This window comes from Verticillium alfalfae, genomic scaffold (assembly GCF_000150825.1).
Source record: "Verticillium alfalfae VaMs.102 supercont1.1 genomic scaffold, whole genome shotgun sequence".
Lineage (NCBI taxonomy): Eukaryota > Fungi > Ascomycota > Sordariomycetes > Glomerellales > Plectosphaerellaceae > Verticillium > Verticillium alfalfae.
Genome location: NW_003315038.1, coordinates 12855 through 34264, shown reverse-complemented (window position 1 = coordinate 34264; position 21410 = coordinate 12855). Strand labels below are relative to the sequence as shown.

Genomic DNA, 21410 nt, shown 5'->3' with positions numbered 1-21410 from the left:
CTGAGCCCAGCGACAGCGAGGTCAAGGCAGGCGAAGGAGCCCCCTGCAGAAAGTTGAGGAGTCGGTCAAGACGGAGACGGAGGAGAAGGGCTCGGAGGGCCAAGCATCTGACGTTGCTGGCATTCCCGAGTTCTGGCTGTCGGCCCATGAAGAACCAGATCTCCCTGGCGGAAATGATTACGGACCGAGATGAGGGTGCCCTGAAACATCTTATCGACATTCGCATGGAGTACCTTGACAAGCCCGGATTCCGTCTCATTTTCGAATTCGCGGAGAACAACTACTTCACCAACAAGACCATCACGAAGACCTACTACTACCAAAACGAGAGTGGGTATGGGGGCGACTTCATCTACGACCATGCCGAAGGCGACAAGATCAACTGGAAGGAGAGTCAAGATCTCACAGTTCGCGTTGAAAGCAAGAAGCAGAGAAACAAGAGTAAGCCGGCTCTCGCAAACTAGCTCCTGCCTATTCCCGCTGACGATTGGTAGACACAAAGCAAACACGCATCGTCAAAAAGACTGTCCCAACCGAGTCGTTCTTCAACTTCTTCACCCCCCCTCTGGCTCCCACCGAAGACCAAGACGACGCCGCCTCGGACATTGAGGAGCGTCTCGAACTTGATTACCAGCTTGGAGAGGACATCAAAGAGAAGCTTATTCCTCGCGCCATCGATTGGTTTACTGGCGAGGCACTTGCTTTTGAGGAGCTGGACGACGATGAGCTGGAGGGCGAGTATGATGACGAGGATGACGATGAAGACGACGATCTCAGTGAGGATCGCGACGACGATGAGGAGTCGGAGGAGGATGTACGTGCACCTAAATCCCCTGCCCACATCACCGAGAAACTGACCCATGAAACAGGACGACACTGGCAAGCCGAAACAGGAGGCAGCTGAGTGCAAGCAAAGCTAAATTCATCGAACCCTCCACTGTGCACACGCTTAGTGGCACAGGAAGTAGCTCATTGCCTCTGTTTCCCAGATTCGACTCGAGTCTGTTCGTAGTGGATCGCAATCATTTCACTCCATCGAGTGCGTCCGCAACATGCACAGCAGGACACACCGGCCGGGCGGTAGGATGGCAGATGGCCTGACAAAACCAGATGTTTGCTTGTCTGCCTGGCTTTATTTCGACGCGATAGACGGTAATTGAAGTTTGAGTCTCAGGTGCGTCCTGTACCAAATGTGGACTGGCACAGCTGGACTACGAGTACATCTGTGGTTCGTTTTGAAGTTTGCACTGCCGCACACAGTTCTTTTTTTCTCCTTGTCCGAGGTGGAGTTGCGCAAACGCTGCAGTAGAAAAGCTCGGGTGCTCTTGGAAGCATTTAATATACTGAGAGGCGAACTGCTCTCTTGCATGCAGGTGTGGCCAGGCTTGCTGACAAAAGACATCGCCATTTGCATCCTAAATGTCACCTCCAGCAGCTGGGCTTGTGGATCTAGGTGGATTCGCATATGTAATCCGTCGCCCAACAATAGACCTCCAGCAGCGTGCAACAGCCGTAATCGGCTGCAGCCCCTCGTTCCTGTGTTCCTGTGGTGGGGGAGGGGTGATTGAGAATAGGCTCGGGGATTGAGGCTCCCGCAAATTCGTGATTCACTGGACTGTCGGTCGCAATCCCCTGCTTCGGGGTCTGACACAAATAGCAACTCCGGGCCTTCCAGCACAGCGACGGCAACGGGGCTGTGAGTCTTTGTCGGAGGCAGTCAGGTCTAGCCAGGGATGAGAACTCGAAGCACGTCACCCGCAAGCGGTCTGAAGCCTCCCCGCCTTGTGCCATTCTACCTTGTCACTCCTCCGACCCCGGGCACCAGCGACTCCCTGCACGTGGTGACAGTCGACGGTACATGTGAGCCCGCAGTGCATCAAACCAAAACTTGAGGTACTCAGTACCAAGAGAGCACCTAGGGTACAGTCTCGGGTCCTCCGTCATTCCAATTGGCACCTCTCCCCATCAACTCGTAAATGGCAGCTGGACGAATTGGACGACCCACGCGCTGGCTCCGTTGCGTACCTATGTACTTGCGTTCGCGCCATTTTCCAGCACGCGGACCTGCCCTGCCTTTCCGTCCGCCAGCGGATGACGGTACTCCCTTACAAGGTGTGGCCATCCTAAGCCGGAGCTCCAGGCAAAACTTTTTTCAGCCTAAGAGAAGGTGAGTCAATCATAGGTAGTCCACCACGGGTTGATGTGTCAATACTACAAGTACCAACTGCCATCTTTCCCTTCACGTTGATGAGGTCACCATCTCATACTCTGCACTCATCTGCTCAATTGTTCATCTTAAGCACTCGTACACCGCCTAACAGCCGACTCAGTGCGCGACAGTCCACATCTGTAGTAGCTTTGTGTGGACATACATTCGCTGCCTAGACCAGCTCTTGTGTTGGCTTCTTCGAAAGACTTACGTTGTTCGAAATCTTTATTTCGACAAGTCTTGCCCAGCTCCTCCGACAGCAGCCGCCATGGCCTCAGCTCAGGACATCGCCGGGTCTCTCCCCATTGCTCGCCGAGTTTCTCACAGCCAGGGGCTGTCTACCTCACCAGCCGCTACCTTCCACTCCCCCCCCTCCAGCTTCGGCGGCCAGGGATTGGCGCGTCGACCTGCGCCTAAGCACTTGAAGCCCTTTGAGACTCAGGACATCAAGATCCTGCTGTTGGAAAACGTCAACCAGACCGGACAAGACATTCTCAGGGGTCAAGGTTATCAAGTCGAGGCTCTCAAGACCTCCCTGCCTGAGGATCAGCTCATCGAGAAGATTCGGTAAGCCACTGTGGCCTCGCTCGCTTACTGCATCTGCCACATCGTAATGGGACGCGTTTTAATATATGATCAGGGAAGTTCATGTGATTGGTATCCGGTCCAAGACAAAGTTGACCGAGAAGGTGTTGCGTGAGGCGAAGCATCTTCTCGTCATCGGTTGCTTCTGCATCGGCACTAACCAGGTCGACCTGGAATTCGCTGCGAAACATGGTATTGCTGTCTTCAACTCTCCGTTCGCCAACTCTCGAAGTGTTGCCGAGTTGGTCATTGCAGAAATCATCACCCTTGCTCGCCAATTGGGCGACCGCTCAAGCGAGATGCACCGCGGTTTCTGGAACAAGGTGAGCGCGAAATGCTGGGAGATTCGCGGCAAGACACTTGGTAAGTTACCACAAGGAGTCCTCTGCCCCCTTCCCATGCCCGGTGCCCGTACTGACATTCTCCGCGTTAAGGTATTGTCGGCTACGGCCACATTGGCTCACAACTGTCCGTCCTCGCCGAGGCCATGGGCATGACAGTCATTTATTACGACGTAGTAAGCCTTATGGCCATGGGTACTTCCAGACAGGTCCCAACTCTCGACGCCCTCCTGGAGGAAGCCGATTTTGTTACTCTACACGTGCCTGAGCTTCCCGAAACGAAGAACTTGATCTCAACCCACCAGCTGGAGAAGATGAAGACGGGCGCGTACTTGATCAATGCTAGCCGTGGCAGTGTTGTGGATATTCCCGCGCTGGTCAACGCGATGCGGCACCGGCAAAATTGCCGGCGCTGCATTGGATGTGTACCCCAATGAGCCTGCGGCCAACGGCGAATACTTCAATGCCAATCTCAACACCTGGGGCGACGACATCCGTTCGTTGAACAACATAATTCTGACGCCGCATATTGGCGGCAGCACCGAGGAGGCCCAGAGGAGATCGGTGTCGAAGGTAAGTCTCGTCATTTTTTTCGACGCGAATTACACCCCATCACCAACACCACTGACCGTTTGTAGTTGCGGATGCGTTGGTTAGGTATATTAACCAGGGAATCACACTTGGAAGTGTCAACCTACCTGAGGTGAACCTCAGATCCCTCACACTAGATGAGCCCGACCATGCCCGTGTAAGTTACTCTTCGCATTAACTCGTACCGGGCTGTCGCCAACATGACGAGCGACACATACGCGCGGAGAAGCCCCTCGTCTGACAAACATTGCAGGTCATCTACATCCATCAAAATGTTCCAGGTGTTCTGCGAAAAGGTACGGACCGGACTACGCGCACATCGGCTGTACAAGTACTTACAAACATCTCAGTCAACGAAATCCTTGGAAACCACAACGTTGACAAGCAAATTACCGACAGCAGGGGCGATGTAAGTGCGCAATACGAACCACCTCAAGGCATTGATTAACCCTTCTTCAGATCGCCTACCTCATGGCGGACGTCAGCAGCGTCAAGGCCAGCGATATTAAGGAGATTTCTGACGGTCTGGACTCGTTGAGCTGTGAGTCAACTCTCAAGGTAGCAGAATCGTGTTCTCGATCACTGACAGTCAGCACCTGCAGCTCGCATCTTGACCAGGGTTCTTTACTAGACGGCTACGACTGTGAAACCAGGCTTTTGAGGGGTTGTCGATCCTCGACGACCTTCAATGTTTCAACATGCAGATTGGGTTTTATTCAACGGACAGACCTGACATTCAACCGGGAATGGAAACAGAGAGATGTTTCTGGGCGTGACACGTCTGCTGGATGCTGGACTTCAACTAACAGCAAAGGCCTTACGACACTAAGCATTGGCCAAGTGCGTACTGCGGGATGGGTGACAGAATGAGGAGCAGGCCTTAATTGAATGATAAATTATTGTCCCGAAGGGCTTGAACAAGATCGCTCGAATCCCACGGGACACATGATTGGTATGGACGCGCATGATGCTCATTACACTTGTGAGGCCTATCAAAGGAACGACATACATATACAGGAATTGCAGAACGTGCCCACCGCCAGCCTCCTTCCCTGAAGAGCACCTACCTCCCTAGAAATCCATCTTCCGCAATACTGGACCTTCAACGGTGCAGGCCAGGAAGTCCAACGTTGTAGCAGCCGGGTTGGCTGGACGTGCGGCGGACATGAAGCGGTGACGGCACTCCACTCGGCCTGATGCATGGATCAAATGAAGGGAAAGAAAAAAAAGGGGGGGGGGAGGCTGGAGACATAGCTGGACCTTCCACCTGCATACCAATGCAATAGATTGTGTATGAACTCCGTGCACAGACAGTACACACAGTGCGTCTCGTCTCGTTGTTCACGGTACTGTGTCATCCACATATCCATTGTAAATGGTCTTCTTGTGAGTCCGAGAGAAAGTGCTTGAGCCCCTGGTGCACTGTGGAAGCTACCAGCATGTGCCTGTCAAAAAAGTAGGGAGCCACCCCCAACGCCAACGGGAAACGCGTCCAGCTGCGCCATACAGTGCTGTGACTGGTGCCAATGCGGTCGGGGCGTTCTACTTCTGATCGAACCCCCCTGTCTCCTGGTCTGGGATTCAAAAAGTAGTCCACCCATCCGACCCTGCTGCAACAGCTCCAGACACATATTCGACTTCTTCATGCCTCTGTCTGGCAGACGAGGCAACAAAAACCGTCTACGGAATCATACATAGCATTCACGATTTACCCCCAGGAAGCCGGCCACTACCTTCTGTCTCGGGCCTGCCGATGAGTCTCTCCTAGCAGCGAGCCACGCCCCCTTTCGCTTGCTTCTGGCCCCGACCCCGACCGCTTCTTTTCGCATCAGCACCGACGACGCCTTTCTAGATCACGATCTCCCTTTGTCGACAGTTCGACATGGCTCAGAACTACGACGTCGGTACGAGGGCGTGGCAGCCCGATGCCACCGAGGGCTGGGTGGCCTCAGAGGTTGCCAGCAAGACCATTGATGGTCCCAAAGCGAAGCTTGTTTTCCAGCTCGATAATGGCGAGGTAGGCCTGACACTCATTGCAGTGCCGTTTGCAGAATTTGGACTGTCGGTCACTGCACGATATGTCCCTGATGTTAACCACTCCATGACACAGACAAAAGAAATCGAAGTCTCCGTCGAAGCCCTGCAGAACGGCGATTCATCTTTACCCCCCCTGATGAACCCGACCATGCTCGAAGCAAGTGACGACTTGACAAATCTGTCCCATCTGAACGAACCTGCCGGTAAATACACATCTACCTCGCCAGGAACAGCGCCGCCTTGTTTCTTTTGCTAATGGTCTGCCTTCAGTCCTCCAGGCAATTCGTCTTCGATACGCTCAGAAAGAGATCTACACCTACAGTGGCATTGTTCTGATAGCAACAAACCCATTCGCCAGGGTGGATTCGCTCTATGTTCCGGGAATGGTTCAGGTTTATGCTGGCAAACAGAGGGCGACACAGGCGCCCCATTTGTTCGCCATCGCCGAAGAGGCTTTCATGTAAGCGACCATGTCGACAATCAAGAACACTGGCGTCAGGCTGGCTGAGCGCAGGGCGCACCGAGGCTGACAAAACTAGGGACATGTTGAGAAGCTCCAAAAACCAGACCATCGTTGTTTCGGGTGAATCTGGTGCTGGTAAAACCGTCAGCGCCAAGTACATCATGCGGTACTTTGCCACGAGGGAGGCCCCCGACAACCCTGGCGCCCGATCCAAGAAGGGCGCCGAGGCGATGAGCGAAACTGAGGAGCAAATTCTTGCCACGAACCCCATCATGGAGGCATTTGGAAACGCGAAAACGACAAGAAATGACAACTCATCTCGATTTGGCAAATACATTGAGATCATGTTTGATGACAAGACGAATATCATTGGCGCCAAGATCCGTACATATCTGCTTGAAAGGTCAAGGCTCGTTTTCCAGCCTCTTAAGGAAAGAAATTACCACATTTTCTACCAGCTCGTCGCCGGCGCTTCCGACAGGAGCGCGAAGAGCTCAACATTCTTCCGATTGAGCAGTTCGACTACCTGAACCAGGGTAACTGCCCAACTATTGATGGGGTTGACGATAAGGCCGAATTCGAAGCGACCAAAAGTTCCCTGAAAACCATCGGCGTTACGGATGCGCAACAGTCGGAAATCTTCAAGCTACTTGCCGGCCTGCTACATCTTGGCAACGTTAAGATTGGCGCATCGCGCAACGACAGCGTGTTGGCCCCGAGTGAGCCGTCTCTCGATCGAGCTTGCAGTATATTGGAGTCAACGGGAGCAATTCGCCCGATGGATCGTGAAAAAACAATTGTGACGCGAGGGAGAAAGATCACTTCAAACCTGACCAAAGCCAAGCAATTGTTTGTTCGCGACTCCGTCGCCAAATTCATCTATTCAAGTCTTTTTGACTGGCTTGTTGAGATTGTCAACCTGGGTCTGGCAACTGACGAGGTTCTGAGTCGTGTAACTTCTTTCATCGGTGTGCTTGATATCTACGGCTTCGAGCACTTCGCAAAGAACTCTTTCGAGCAGTTTTGCATCAACTACGCCAATGAAAAGCTGCAGCAAGAGTTTAACCAGCATGTCTTCAAGTTAGAGCAAGAAGAATACCTGAGGGAGGAGATCGACTGGACATTTATCGACTTCTCGGACAATCAACCCTGCATCGACCTCATTGAGGGCAAGATGGGTGTTCTGGGTCTTTTGGACGAAGAATCCCGTCTCCCCATGGGCTCTGACGAGCAGTTTGTCACCAAACTCCATCACCACTACGCTGCCGACAAGCATCAGTTTTACAAGAAGCCGCGGTTCGGCAAGTCGGCATTCACCATCTGCCACTATGCTGTAGACGTCACGTATGAGTCTGAAGGCTTCATTGAGAAGAACCGGGATACAGTCCCTGACGAACATATGGAGGTCCTCAGGGCTACGTCCAATCAGTTCCTGCGCCAGGTTCTTGATGCTGCTTCTGCCGTCCGCGAAAAGGACGTAGCTTCTGCCTCCTCCAATGCCGTAAAGCCTGCCGCCGGGCGGAAGATTGGCGTGGCCGTCAACAGAAAACCGACGTTGGGTGGAATCTTCCGCTCGTCCCTGATCGAGCTCATGAATACCATCAACAACACCGACGTCCACTACATCCGCTGTATCAAGCCAAACGAGGCCAAGGAATCATGGAAGTTTGAGGGGCCAATGGTCCTCAGCCAGCTCCGAGCATGTGGTGTCCTGGAAACCGTTCGCATTAGTTGCGCAGGCTATCCGACACGTTGGACATACGAGGAGTTTGCGCTGCGATACTACATGCTCGTGCATTCTGATCAATGGACGTCAGAAATCCGGGACATGGCCAACGCCATCCTGACCAAGGCACTCGGCACGAGCTCGGGCAAGGGTATGGACAAGTACCAGCTTGGCCTGACTAAGATTTTCTTCCGTGCCGGCATGCTTGCCTTTCTCGAGAATCTTCGGACAAGTCGGTTGAATGACTGCGCCATCCTGATTCAGAAGAACTTGCGGGCCAAGTTTTACCGCCAACGTTATCTAGAAGCTCGCAGCGCCATCATTGTGTTCCAGTCGGCCACCCGGGCGTACTTGGCCCGCAAGACTGCGCAACAACTGCGTACGGTCAAGGCCGCAACGACGATCCAGCGGGTGTGGCGGGGCCAGAAACAGAGAAAGCAATTCCTCCGCATCCGAAGCCACGTGGTTCTTGCCCAGGCAGCGGCCAAGGGCTACCTGCGCCGCCGCGAAATCATGGAGACACGAGTCGGAAACGCAGCAGTCCTCATTCAACGCGTGTGGCGATCGCGACGTCAGCTGCGGTCCTGGCGGCAGTACCGTAAGAAGGTTACGCTTATTCAGAGCCTTTGGCGTGGTAAGCTGGCCAGGCATGAGTATAAGAAGATTCGTGAGGAGGCTCGCGATCTCAAGCAGATCTCCTACAAGCTTGAGAACAAGGTGGTCGAGCTGACCCAGTCCTTGGGCTCCATGAAGGCACAAAACAAGACTCTCGTATCACAAGTGGAGAATTATGAGGGGCAGATCAAAGCTTGGAAGAACCGACACAACGCTCTAGAGACACGCACCAAAGAGCTCCAGACTGAGGCCAACCAGGCCGGTATCGCAGTTGCTCGTCTCCAGGCGATGGAGGATGAGATGAAGAAGCTGCAACAAAGTTTCGAAGAGTCAACCGCCAACATCAAGCGTATGCAGGAAGAGGAGAGGGAGCTCAGGGAGTCTCTGCGTACGACCAATACGGAGCTGGAAAGTGTGCGGCAGCAAAGCGTACAGATCGACGAGGAGAAGTCGTCACTTCGCCAGCAACTATCAGAGCTACAGGATCAACTGGAGCTTGCTAGGAGGATGGCGCCCGCTAACGGCGAAGTGAGCAACGGTACGGCACCTGCTGTTCCCGCTGCCAACGGCTTGATCAACCTCGTGTCCTCCAAGAAGCCAAAGCGCAGGAGTGCAGGTGCTGAGCCTCGCGAGTTGGACCGCTTTAGTGCCGCATACAACCCGCGTCCTGTTTCAATGGCGGTTACGAGCATTGCACACAGACAGAATGCCGGCGGTGCAGGCTTCATGCCCGGTGTCGAGAACATCGAAATGGAGCTCGAAACTCTTCTGGCTGATGAAGATGGCCTTAACGAAGAGGTTACGATGGGATTGATCCGCAACCTCAAGATACCGTCACCGAACACCAACCCACCCCCTTCAGACAAGGAGGTCCTTTTCCCGTCGTACCTCATCAACCTAGTCACCTCAGAGATGTGGAACAACGGCTTTGTGAAAGAGTCGGAACGCTTCTTGGCAAATGTCATGCAGTCGATCCAGCAGGAGGTGATGCAGCATGATGGCGATGAGGCGATCAACCCAGGCGCTTTCTGGCTCTCAAACGTGCACGAAATGCTGTCTTTTGTTTTCCTCGCTGAAGACTGGTATGAAGCACAGAAGTCGGACAATTACGAGTATGACCGCCTGCTTGAGATCGTCAAGCATGATCTGGAGAGTTTGGAGTTCAACATCTACCACACATGGATGAAGGTGCTCAAGAAGAAGTTGCACAAGATGATAATTCCGGCCATCATCGAGTCACAGTCTTTGCCAGGATTTGTGACCAACGAAAGCAGCCGCTTCCTCGGCAAGCTGCTCCAGTCAAACTCAACACCGGCCTACAGCATGGACAATCTTCTGAGCCTCCTCAACAATGTCTTTAGGGCGATGAAGGCTTACTACCTGGAGGACTCGATCATCACACAGACCATTACTGAACTCCTTCGTTTAGTTGGCGTTACCGCATTCAATGACCTCCTTATGCGGCGTAACTTCCTGTCGTGGAAGCGCGGTCTGCAGATCAACTACAACATCACTCGGATTGAGGAGTGGTGCAAGAGTCACGACATGCCCGAAGGCACCCTTCAGCTGGAACATCTCATGGTAAGCCCTTGCGCCAATTCCACTCAACAGCAGCGCGCAGCACGGTTCTAATTGGATACACAGCAAGCTACAAAACTCTTGCAGCTCAAGAAGGCGACGTTGAACGACATTGAGATTATTCAAGATATCTGCTGGATGTAAGTACAGGCGCGCAACCACTGGTCGCGCAAACCCCGGCTCACTATCTACGTACTAGGCTTTCCCCAAACCAGATTCAAAAGTTGCTGAATCAGTATCTGGTTGCCGATTATGAACAACCTATCAACGGCGAAATCATGAAAGCCGTTGCCTCTCGTGTGACTGAGAAGAGCGATGTGCTGCTGCTTCAAGCTGTTGACATGGATGACAGCGGCCCGTATGAAATCGCGGAACCCAGGGCGATCACGGCACTGGAGACCTATACTCCTTCGTGTACGTTAAATATTATTCTGCAATGCCACCTAACTCGCCAGATCTATTATGACTAACGTATATTCCTACACAGGGCTACAGACGCCTCGGCTGAAACGCCTCGCTGAGATCGTGTCTGCACAGGCTATCGCACAACAGGAAAAGCTCGAATATGGGCCGGATGATGATGGCTTCGGCAACAATGACGATCTTGCTGAGGTGGATGAGGATGAACACGAATTTGCGTCCAAGCGTCTTTCGGCTTGAGACATGCGCACAACCACGACTCTTGGCTTGGGGTTCCTTTAAGGTTACCAGCCCAGGTCTCTCCTGCGGACAGGCCAGCATGCGCCGAGCTTTGCACCCTGTAATTCGCCTGAAGTTCTGTGTTACGCTGTCGCCATGTATGCCGTGTATTTGGGGTTATCGTGTATAATCGACAACGTGTGGATGAGGGATCTATGGGCGTCTCGTGCTATTAAGGATATCACCGCTTTGTGTTCGGGACGAGGTGCCATCACGAATGCCTGTGGTTTGGCGTTAGAGAGCCTCTGCAGCGTCTTCGTCGTGGTCTCGAATTAGAGAGTTTACTATCGTCCACGTTACTTCTGCGTGAACCTGCCGGCCAGTGTTTTAACAACCTTCTCACATCGGTTCTGGAACGCATTCTGACTGATCTCTCCCGCATATCCGATGCAAGACCAGCGTGACAAGGATTGTCAAACATTGCCCATCCCAAGACACCAGCAATTTCACATACCAATCATTGATAATGAGAAGCTTCGAAGGTAGCAATTGCATCTTGCAGCGACATTTCGGACCATATGAACGAGGGCGCATACGGGCCCTGATATTGGTGCCGCTGCGACAGTCTCGATGAGAATGAGAGGTCGGGCATGCGAAAAGCGGGTCATCCCGAGACGCCTCATAAAAAAAGTCGAATAGACTGACCCAGTTGCTCCAGGTTTTTACAATCACCAATACAACCTGGCCAGCCAAGTATACATGCATGCCAAAAACAAATTCGTGCTTTGGTACACTCAAAGATCAACCTTCTTCAATGGCGAGAACTTCTCCGAACATTATTGTAACCGGCACGCCGGGCGTTGGCAAGACGACACACTGCGAAGAACTTGCAAGACGGACGGGCCTGAAACATCTTGCGATCAATCAAATTGTCAAGGACAAAGAATGCCAGGATGGCTGGGACGATGAACGGTCATGTGCCATTGTCGATGAGGACAAGGTAAGTTGCTGATGCAGTCACTATTTACAGAGTGTGTTTTATTGATCGGATTTGATCAGTTACTTGATGCACTCGAGGATGAGGTGCCTGGCGGCGGTTTCATTCTCGACTGGCACGCCTGCGATCTTTTCCCTGAGAGTTGGATTGACCTAGTGGTTGTTCTCCGCGTCGACTCCAGCACGCTTTACGACCGCCTCAAAGCAAGGTAGGGATGAATCTCGATTTTGACATTACTGGTGCTCTTGAACCACTGACATGAAATCGATAGGAATTATGCGGAGGCCAAACTGCAAGAGAACCTAGACTCGGAGATTATGGAGGTCTTATTGTCAGAGGCGAGAGAGGGCTTTGACGAGCAAATCGTAGTAGAGCTGACAAGTAACACGGCCGAGGAGATGGAGAGCAACGTGGAAAGAGTTATATGTTGGCTGGATCAGTGGAAGAAAGATCAGCAATGAGTGTGAGCATCACAGCCTGCTGTTGGTCGTGGTTGATCTCTCATGAGTGAAGACCAGGTACGGAGAGCCGCCCAGGTCAGCAAGTATCTGCCCGATAGCTCGAGAGATAATGTCTCAATACGTCACATAGAGGCCTGGCCCCAATTTTGGACCCCGACTTGATCGGACACCAGCCTGAGACTTGCTGCAAGCAAACAAGTCTTTTGTTGTCCGAAACGTAGCCGCACAACAACCACCTCGACGACGACGAACACCACAGGCGGCCCCCTCTTTACCCCCACCTAACAGTGCGGACCCACCATCCACAGCCCCCATCCACATATTCCCGCCAAGAACAGACCTCTGTGCCACTCTAATCATGAAGCAAAATCGACGAAAGACTTGTAGACTTACACTAAACAATCGCACGCACACATTGCTCGACAGACTTAAGCTCAGCTCGTCATGGCAGCCCCTCCTGTTGTCAACTTCATCACTGGCAATGCGAACAAGCTACGCGAAGTCAAGGCAATTCTCGAGCCGGCCATAACAGTGCGGAGTCAAGCAATAGATCTCGAAGAAGTGCAAGGGACAGTAGAGGAAGTGACCGAAGCCAAATGTCGCAAGGCTGCTGACATGGTGCATAAGGCCCCTATGATGTTCCCACAGTCCATTTCCGTCTGCTGACGCTCGATGCACAGGTCAACGGCCCTGTTCTTGTGGAGGATACATGTTTATGCTTCAAATCTCTCGGAGACCTGCCAGGACCCTACATGTAGGTACACTTGCTCTTCTGCGTGTCGAACAAGCGAGCAGCGTCCAACTGACACGCCACAAGCAAGTGGTTCATGCAGTCGATTGGACATCAAGGCTTGAATAATCTTCTCGTCGCATACGATGATAAGTCGGCCGATGCCGTGTGTACATTTGCATATTCACCTGGTCCAGGCCAGAAGCCCACCCTATTTCAAGGCCGCACAAGAGTGAGATGGGCGCCTGGCAACATGTGCCTTCTATCTGCTGACGATATTGTCACAGGGTACCATTGTGCAACCTAGAGGCCCGCCAGACTTTGGTTAGTGCACGCCCCTGGTGCCCAGTTCTCTAAAAGCAGACTCGGCTGACCTCGACTGTTGTGAGCCAGGCTGGGATGCCATTTTCGAATATGATGGCCAGACGTATGGAACCTTAACAAACCTGAGCTGTGCATAACTAAGTCATAGCAGCTACGCAGAAATGGACAAGGCCGCGAAGAACAAGATTTCGCACCGAGGCCTGGCATTGTCCAAATTGCAGCAATGGTTCTCTGAACAGCAAGTGGCCAAATGACAAGGAGAAGAGCTCGTTCGTCTCTGGCCCTCACAGGCGGTTCGCCTTACGGAGTATTTTCATTTTCTTGGCGTGGATGGATCTGGGCTATGGGGTTTTCAAGCCTGGCCGTCTTTCTTAGCAACCAGCAGCCGGAAGATGGGCCGGCTTCGGATGTCAGCTCACCTGAGAAGCTCGTATTCCCGAAACCGACGGAGGTATCTATGCCCCCGACGATAGGTCTCCAGAGCACTGTCGGGTGATTTGTGTCCAAAGCTAGTTCCTATCAAGCGACGGATAGCTGATGTGTCGCGATGGGAAGGATCAAATACCAGAAGATTGGCAGTTCCACGCTCTCGCCTTTCAAATCCAATAATTGTCATTGAATGTCCTGTGGAGCGTTCGAATTAGACCATGCCCCAGACAGCAAAAAGCGTTGACTTGCCTGCATGTTGAAAATAGACGGGTGCCAGAGTGGTGCAGACAACTTTCGAGTCACCTAACGACGCACCCATTTGGAAATACGTCTCAATAGCCTCTAGAAGGCGAGCCTCCGACTCGCCAGCTTTCTGATTTGAGAAGGCTTGGGCAGTGCAGCTTTTTTAACGGTTAGCCAGTGCTGTCAATATATCCGGATTACTGACGGTATTGCCAAGCTCGTACACAACGCTTGTGCCTTGGAAAACATTAGCATGCAGATGACCATACCAGGGACTGACGACATACTTCCGCTGTTCCTATGTACTTGCGAGTTCCTCGTATACCACCTGTCTCAATCCGGCCCTGCACGTTAATTCCACGGTCCCAAGCGTTCTCGATGAAGTCTTGTATCTCAAAGATTGTAGGAAGCCTTCCTTTAAAGTGCTTCTGGCCTTCGAAACCCGTCGCAATAATATACGAGATGAGCATCTGGATGTTACGATAACCGCAGAACCCCCCTGGTGTGCCAGTCAGTCTTATACATCGATAGGCGATATAGGTGTAGGTTGATTTAGCAACCTTCTAGTTTGAGCTTGGAAATGTGCTGGACAGATTCATGGCACAAGTAGGCATATTGGGTTGTGTTGCTTTGTTCGAGCAGCTGTTTCAGAACAGGAACAACGCCTTCCATGTGATTTTAGCGATGGCCTCTTCTACTCCCATCGTTCCGTGTTGCCGTTCACGCCGGAGTGCATACCTTCAGTCTTGATCTCACCCTTGGTACGGAGCAAGGCGGCGAGCCAGTCCGGCATCGAGTCTTCGTGCGCATGCCTCCCAAGGCTCGTTCTCTTGAGGTCATCATTAGCTCAGAACTTCGACACGCAAAATATAGAGTCCACCATGCCCCTAGTCTTTTACGCATAGTCTTATCTTGTGATGTCGCCCTGGTTTTGGGCTCGGTCTGGCGCCGCGACACAGACATTAATTGTTCCCAACGCATCGAGATAGATTTAACATCTGACTTGAGAGGAATGAGAGTATGGAGGTCGTTGGCGCTGAGCAGCCTGTCGGGTGAGAACGCGAGTCTCGGGGAAGTCGTTGTCTTTGAGTGGTCGTTTTTGTTGGAGTGACAGCTCTTTGTTGGCCAGCGGGATGACGCTCAGCGGTTGTTCACTAAAATTAGAGACTCGCTTCGCCATTTGTTTCGGCAACATCTCCGCCAGCCTGCCCAGTCTCGACGCCACGGAAGACACTGGATACAGAGTCGCATATTAGCCCCTTCTGAAGCTATTGATCCCGAATTGTGATGACAAGGTCGATAACCCAAAAAGGAACATTGATTCACGGCCAGCCAAGGTTTCAGCGTCGCATCCTTCAGGAAGCAATTACACTCCATAAACCGATGCCAGTACACCCATGTCTTCCAGACGACAACACAACTGGCTGCAAGCCATACATACATGACTTTGAACGCTTCACACTCACGCATACGCGAGACGTTTTGTGGAGGTAGGTTCATAAAAATGCGGGATAACAAGTACAAATAATGGCATAAAGGCATCGATGGAGGCGAACAAGCTGAAATATTGCGGTAGCTTTGAAGGAGAACAGCTAATACCTATGAATGTTGATATTGATCGAAGTCGCCAAACGCGTCCCGCTGACGGGGGTACCAACCATATGCATATCAGGCTGCTGTGCCTAATATGCCCTGCATCTGTCGCCGACACACTACACAAAGAGTGGCTTGATGTTTCCCAAACCGGCTTACTACCGTAATCACGAGTTAAATAGCTTCAGGAAAGACTCCAAAGCATGATTATGCATAAAGGGATGCAGACTTGGCATGTGCGTTTATCTACCCCGCGCACGATGCCCGCCTAAGAGACCCAAACGGCGCGATAAGGCGACGAGGCATGACCCTTCAGCAACAATGGAACGTCATCCAGTTTCGTTCCCCGGCTTGGCCGCGCGCTCTTGTCGCGACATGCCTCTGGCCATCGGAGGGGTAGAGTACCGCACCGGTGGACGGGTCTTTGAGCAGAGAACAAACACAATGCTCGTGCTTAGAGGCCGATCCTCAGACGCGACATGCGAGCTATAAGGACGCCAAAAGCCAACAAGAGTTGCTGTGGACGGGGAGAATATGTGAGCATCTCCACCGTCGTTAGGTGTGTTCGCTGCATCTCCTACATCAATGCACATTTGCCAGCTTCGGCAGCTTCGTTCGGGTTCTGGGCTTTCTCGATCTGTGCAATCAGTAGCTCAAAGGCCTGATCAACATTTTCGTTGTATCGAGCGCTGGCCTCGGTCCAACCACACTGGATACGCTCCGAGACCCTCTTGCCCTCTTCAGCGCTAACTTGTCGCTGCTCTGGGCGCAAATCGCTTTTGTTACCAACCATAACGATCGGCACGGAATCGGTTCCCTGATCACTCAAGTGTCAACAGCAGTACTTGGTACTTGGTTGTCTCCTGACAGACACTGTCAAGCTATGTCACATACCAAGTGATTGAGAATCTTGTCGCGGATCACTTGCACCATCTCGAAAGAAGGCAAAGATGAAACCGAGTATACGAGCATATATCCATGAATGCCGATAAAGTGTTTTGAGTTCAAAATGCTGTACTCGTCCTGGCAACCGAATGGTCTATGGTCAGCGTTGGCTAGCAAAGTGGTAGGTTGGCCTTCTGCAGTGAGGGCGCCATACTTGACCGGCGGTATCGACAATTTCCGTCGCAAATTCCTGGCCCTTGTACTTGATGGTCTTGCTAAAAGTATTCTCGATAGTCGGATAGTAGCTGTCGACGAAGTGGCCATCAACAAATTGCACGGCCAGGGAAGATTTGCCTGCGAACCCAAGGTTAACCCAGATCCAGCGGCATGCAACCAAGAGTCTGTTGTCCTATAGCCCGCATTGAGGGCGATTGGAGCAGGAAAGCAAAACGCACCGACAGAGCGACTGCCCACAATGGCAACTTTTCTGTTCTTTGGTGCTGGCATTGGATATTGGGGTCTCGAGTGTTGTTGTTTTGTTTCTTGTTCTGTTCACCGGAGGCCGATCGCGCAGTCGCTTCGCAGGGAGTGAGCGAGAGGTGATGATGCAGGTCGAGGGGCATGACGGCGGGGACATGCGCTGCTAGTCCAGGCATGATCCAATGGCTGGCTGATAAGATAAGCAGGCAATTGCAGCCCATCCTAGGCGGGGTTCGTCGTGGGAGACAGCCTCGGAGGGGCTAGTCAGCACACCTCATTCAATAAAGGCTTGTAGACATGTCTCGTTCAGAATCACACCCAACATAAGAACAGCCATTTCCACGTCTTTTTGGGGGGGGGGGGGGTAATTGTCATATCGCTCGCAGGGGGTGGTTAAGGGCCTGTCTTGGGGCTATGCTACCACCTCGGTACCTTACTTGCCTTAATTTTGGAGATAGAACCTTGGTGGTCAATTACGTGACTATCCGATGACATCAAGCCGCTTTATGTGGCAAAGCGAACGAGCTTTCGGCATGTTATGCCTATGGACTGATCGGACATCTCTCCTTCGAATCCGCCAATCCTGTAGTGTGAGCCGGGCTGTATGGGTTGCATGGGTTGTCTGTGCCTTCATTATGCAGGTAATTCGGGTATATGTGACAGATGAATGAGGCAGCAGAGGATTCAAATAAGAATCTTGTAGCCCACGTGAGTCGAATCACTGGCACAGTAAATCAACGAAAGCCCTGCATGTGTCTCTCATCCTGGAACTTTATTGTCCAATGACCCATATCCCCCACACCGATCCCTGGACAGCTGGCTTGCTGAACTCAAGTGTGTATAAGTAAACTGTATATGTGGCGCAAAAATGGGCAATACAGTGATGCGCGGTCGTGGTGCAAAGGACGAGAAACACCCTTTGCTCAACTTCTCTTCATCAGGAGTCGTAATTCATTGATAAGGGGTTGTAAGGTAGCGGCGAGATCATCACCAGCCGCTCTTGCGTGGAGGGTCATGAATTCTTGTACCGAGTCCAGCAGGCAGCTGAGTCCTTTCTTGTTGCTCTGGCTTGTCAGGCGTTGGCGCACATGAGTCTCTAGACACAGATATCCTAACAGAATCGCGAGATAGCCATAGGCTACGGCAAGAGAGGTCTGCTCAACGGTTTCGGCCTGTCGCTTTCTTAGCTGTGCAGTCAGAAGAAGGGTGGCAGTGAATACATACTTTACCACATAACTCGCGGTTTTCCAACCAGACCGTTACGAGCCCATCCAGTGATGAGGGCCGGAGGTCTATCTCGGCAGCCAGAGACTGCCGACTCTCAGGACAGTGCTCAGAAATATTGATTAGCAGCCCTAGCAGCAGTACGAGCGTTCTGTGAACATCTGTCGGAAACTCCCCACGGCCGACAATTGCGTGTAGCTCGTGGAAGCGCGAGAGGCTTGCAGTCGCCAACTGGCGTATCAAACGACCATGTCCAAAAATGGAGGCCGATATTGGGTTGTTATTCGTTGTGTTCATGGCAAGCTTGAGAGTCAGATACCTCGACTCTCGGAAGTCGTCCCCCGGTGATGTAAGCAGACCAGATAAAAAGAAGGCTACGGTGGGAAGGTATTCTGTAATCCATCGTTGGCTCATCTTTGACTCCATAGCTACGACGGAGTGCTCTTGCAGTAGCAGAAGAGCCATGTTAACCTGTATGCGGTCGTCCACTGTAGCCAGAGAGAAGTCGCCATCATTCTTGCTAATAAAGGCAAACAGGTGGGGGACTACAGGCTCAATTAAGTTCTGTCGAGCCTCTGCATCAGATGACTTGTGGCAGAAGCACAGAACTTTAAGTGCCAGAGTTTTTGGGGGACAAAACGGCAGGGGCGGAGCCGTCCCATACCCCAAGCTGTAATATTGTACCGCGCAACATTTCCATGGAAGCAAGGCCGCGTTTCGAAAGATTGGCCGCCTTTTGTCTTGCTATCTCCATGATGTCATCGTCCAAGGCCAACATTGTGGACAGTATTCGAATCACACCACTCGATAAGAGATGGTCGACGAGATGAGGTACTGACAACGATGCCATGAGGACAAGAGCAGAGGACAATATGACGAACGCATTGATGATATCCTCCTCGGCTGCAAGATCTTGGAAGAATGTCTCTTTTGGTCCATAATCACACAAGCGGCCAACGAATTTGTCGTCCTGGAGTTTTGCGCCGAGCTCTAAAATTGCAGTTCTCCTCGAGCGTGTCGATGCGGGTTGCAGCGACTTAGGAGATCCTATCCTTTCCGCCAAGTCACTCAACTCATCTGCAAAACGATGGTTTGCGCCAGCCTGTCTCAGTGCATGAAGGCTGAGAATACCGTTCTTGGTTGGTCGTACATCGTCGTCCGACGGGTCGTCGTATAGCGAGAACGAGTCCATCTTGGCGAATTTTGCGGGAGGTGGGGAATTGCGATTATAGCTCCCCTCGTGAGAACGATTCGCAGTTCCAGCTCCTTCGTGCATCACATCGACTGCGGTGCGCATGGTCCGCTGCTGACCATACGTGACCCTAGCCTTGCGTTTTCTCGAGTCGGGTGTCGCTCGTTGCGCTCCCAGTCTTGGGATATCATCCTGACTTTTTCTGGGTGTCGTGCTGTTGCTTTCGCTTGCCACCAATGCCTGTCCGGTATACCCCTCCAAACTATCGGACGGTTGACTGGCCTGTTCAGAATCGAGTTCGGCACTGTCGATAGCTTGCGCGACTAATCGGTCGATGAGACGGACCTTCCTGTCGATGGAAGCCGCCTGTGTTCGTTCGACTTGAAGTAGGCGTTCAGATGCTGAAGTATCCTTCATCGGGACGCGTGTTGACCGTCGTGTCGCACTAGATGTTGGCGCTTGGGTGAGAACTCCGTAAGTATCTGGTGAAGCTCTTTTTTTATTCCCTAATTTCACAGCTGCACCAGGCAGCTTTTGGGGCGCATCGTGGTGTGTTATGGATGACGGTGATGCATCCGCTCTTTGGCTGCCTATCAATGGTCTCGCAGCCTTGTCGTTGTCTTTAGTGGCCTTGCTCGCCACAGCTGTAGTAGTGGACCGTTGATGTACTTCTTCCAGAGGTACCGCAACAACTTGTGTGCGGTCAGATGATGCGCTCAGGGAAAAAACAGGCTTTGAGGACTTCCGAGAGGTCTTTCCGTACGTCGTAAGTTTCTTCCTTACGCTGCCTGTCGCGTCGGGTGTCGCCATTTCCAATATTCTTCACATGAATCGATCAGTAAAGTAGGTAGTGGGTGATAGCTGCCTGTCGTTCTGCTGACGGAGCGGGTTGCGCAAGCGGGTTATTGATGATATCCGATGGAGAGCCCAGATATGGGCAGTTGCGATGTGTGCCGGGTTTCTGGTTACGAATTGATGCTTATCTGCTAGGGGCGCAGCGACAAGACAGGTTCAACTCATAGGGGGGCTGAAAACATTCTGATCGTGCCGGCCAAAACGACTGAGAAACGAAGATGGTAAACATGTTCCGGTAAAGTTGTCGCGGAATCGAGAGCAGGGTCACCACACGCCTCGCGCTTGGGATTGCGCCACCCCGTAGTCGCGTTGATGGGCGTCCAGTGTGTCTGGGGCGGGAGCCGGCACGTGCTGCTTGATATATACACCCCACTACGCCTCGCCTAGACAGGCTGTTCTGCCAGACAGCGGCAACGATAGCTGTACGACTAGAACTTACTCATCCTGTTCGAGCTTACAGTTTAAGCCAGCGAGCTTGAGCCCCATCCATTTTCTTTTGAGTCAGGAACCGGTTTCTATTATCAGGGCCCGAGCGGCCCCTTCTTGCGCATATGGTAGGATCATAGGTCTTCGGCGCCGGCCGCGTGGGGAGAGGGGAAGACAGGTTTAGAGGGGCCTTGGCCAATCCCGTTGGCGGGGCTGGGAAGGAGGGGCTCTTTCGGGCATCAACCTAGGTACTCGTTCAGGCATCCTGGCTCATTTCCGGGCACCTACAGCTGTGAGGTCGAGGCGCATGTTGGCCCTTATCATAAGAGACGAGCGTCGAGATAAGAGCTCCTCCCCCTCGCGTCCACTCGTTCGTGTTCATGAGGAAAGTCGGGAGCACTGACCGGTGAGGTAGGCCCTTGTCTCTATAAAGCATTACATCCGCAACATAGTCGCCTTTCCGGAATTGGTTCCCTACAAATCGTCCTACGTACATTTTCTACGTTCTAGACGTAACAATCGCTCTCAAATAATGGCATCTCAACCAGCCAAGCTGCAGAAGCCATCAGGCGCAGTGCAGTGTGTTGGCCCTTTGTATCGTTCCGAAAGTCAGAAACCATCCGCGACTGTCTCGACGGAGATGAACCTCGATAACGTTCACATCCTACCTCAGACCCCTCAGCTCATCGCTCTTCTCACGTAAGTGGGGTTTCCTACCCATCCATAACATCGTTACTCAATTACCAATACCCATTGTCTTCTGGTAATCTACTAACAATCGGTCGCA

The 21410-nt window shown here is 52.3% G+C and overlaps 9 protein-coding genes across 9 annotated transcripts in view; 6 read left to right on the top strand and 3 right to left on the bottom strand.

The window, feature by feature from the left end:
* Positions 1 to 146: 146 nt before the first annotated feature.
* On the top strand, positions 147 to 1371 carry VDBG_00016 (nucleosome assembly protein; the record flags this gene model as incomplete). The annotated part of the gene is made up of 3 exons (XM_003008289.1): positions 147 to 441; positions 495 to 814; positions 870 to 1371. The coding sequence occupies 3 exons, from the start codon at positions 147 to 149 to the stop codon at positions 918 to 920; spliced, it is 666 nt and encodes a 221-aa protein (XP_003008335.1).
* Positions 1372 to 2477: 1106 nt separating this feature from the next.
* On the top strand, positions 2478 to 4665 carry VDBG_00015 (D-3-phosphoglycerate dehydrogenase; the record flags this gene model as incomplete). Its single annotated transcript, XM_003008288.1, has 9 exons — positions 2478 to 2776; positions 2850 to 3157; positions 3229 to 3560; positions 3675 to 3708; positions 3774 to 3883; positions 3980 to 4022; positions 4077 to 4135; positions 4186 to 4267; positions 4329 to 4665. The coding sequence occupies 9 exons, from the start codon at positions 2478 to 2480 to the stop codon at positions 4355 to 4357; spliced, it is 1296 nt and encodes a 431-aa protein (XP_003008334.1).
* Positions 4666 to 5608: 943 nt separating this feature from the next.
* On the top strand, positions 5609 to 10805 carry VDBG_00014 (myosin-2; the record flags this gene model as incomplete). The annotated part of the gene is made up of 8 exons (XM_003008287.1): positions 5609 to 5743; positions 5837 to 5966; positions 6034 to 6223; positions 6303 to 6610; positions 6685 to 10148; positions 10212 to 10285; positions 10345 to 10559; positions 10633 to 10805. The coding sequence occupies 8 exons, from the start codon at positions 5609 to 5611 to the stop codon at positions 10803 to 10805; spliced, it is 4689 nt and encodes a 1562-aa protein (XP_003008333.1).
* A 793-nt stretch (positions 10806 to 11598) lies between these two features.
* VDBG_00013 (POS9-activating factor FAP7) lies at positions 11599 to 12242 on the top strand (the record flags this gene model as incomplete). The annotated part of the gene is made up of 3 exons (XM_003008286.1): positions 11599 to 11784; positions 11844 to 11989; positions 12053 to 12242. 3 exons carry the CDS (start codon positions 11599 to 11601, stop codon positions 12240 to 12242), a joined length of 522 nt encoding a protein of 173 aa, XP_003008332.1.
* Positions 12243 to 12602: 360 nt separating this feature from the next.
* VDBG_00012 (inosine triphosphate pyrophosphatase) lies at positions 12603 to 13531 on the top strand (the record flags this gene model as incomplete). Its single annotated transcript, XM_003008285.1, has 4 exons — positions 12603 to 12860; positions 12923 to 12996; positions 13060 to 13204; positions 13448 to 13531. 4 exons carry the CDS (start codon positions 12687 to 12689, stop codon positions 13529 to 13531), a joined length of 477 nt encoding a protein of 158 aa, XP_003008331.1.
* On the bottom strand, positions 13116 to 15077 carry VDBG_00011 (conserved hypothetical protein; the record flags this gene model as incomplete). Its single annotated transcript, XM_003008284.1, has 7 exons — positions 13116 to 13654; positions 13716 to 13920; positions 13975 to 14112; positions 14174 to 14205; positions 14256 to 14467; positions 14529 to 14633; positions 14707 to 15077. The coding sequence occupies 5 exons, from the start codon at positions 14759 to 14761 to the stop codon at positions 14058 to 14060; spliced, it is 459 nt and encodes a 152-aa protein (XP_003008330.1).
* A 442-nt stretch (positions 15078 to 15519) lies between these two features.
* On the bottom strand, positions 15520 to 17040 carry VDBG_00010 (rheb small monomeric GTPase RhbA; the record flags this gene model as incomplete). Its single annotated transcript, XM_003008283.1, has 4 exons — positions 15520 to 16378; positions 16456 to 16584; positions 16661 to 16800; positions 16902 to 17040. 4 exons carry the CDS (start codon positions 16951 to 16953, stop codon positions 16139 to 16141), a joined length of 561 nt encoding a protein of 186 aa, XP_003008329.1.
* Positions 17041 to 17998: 958 nt separating this feature from the next.
* VDBG_00009 (conserved hypothetical protein) lies at positions 17999 to 20621 on the bottom strand (the record flags this gene model as incomplete). Its single annotated transcript, XM_003008282.1, has 3 exons — positions 17999 to 18022; positions 18151 to 18621; positions 18815 to 20621. 3 exons carry the CDS (start codon positions 20150 to 20152, stop codon positions 17999 to 18001), a joined length of 1833 nt encoding a protein of 610 aa, XP_003008328.1.
* Positions 20622 to 21155: 534 nt separating this feature from the next.
* VDBG_00008 (uracil phosphoribosyltransferase) overlaps positions 21156 to 21410 on the top strand; it is a gene marked incomplete at both ends in the record, with an annotated part of 973 nt that continues 718 nt past the window's right edge. Inside the window, one exon of the mRNA XM_003008281.1 lies at positions 21156 to 21322. Coding sequence (XP_003008327.1) covers positions 21156 to 21322 — 167 coding nt within the window. The remainder of the gene's footprint in view (positions 21323 to 21410) is intronic.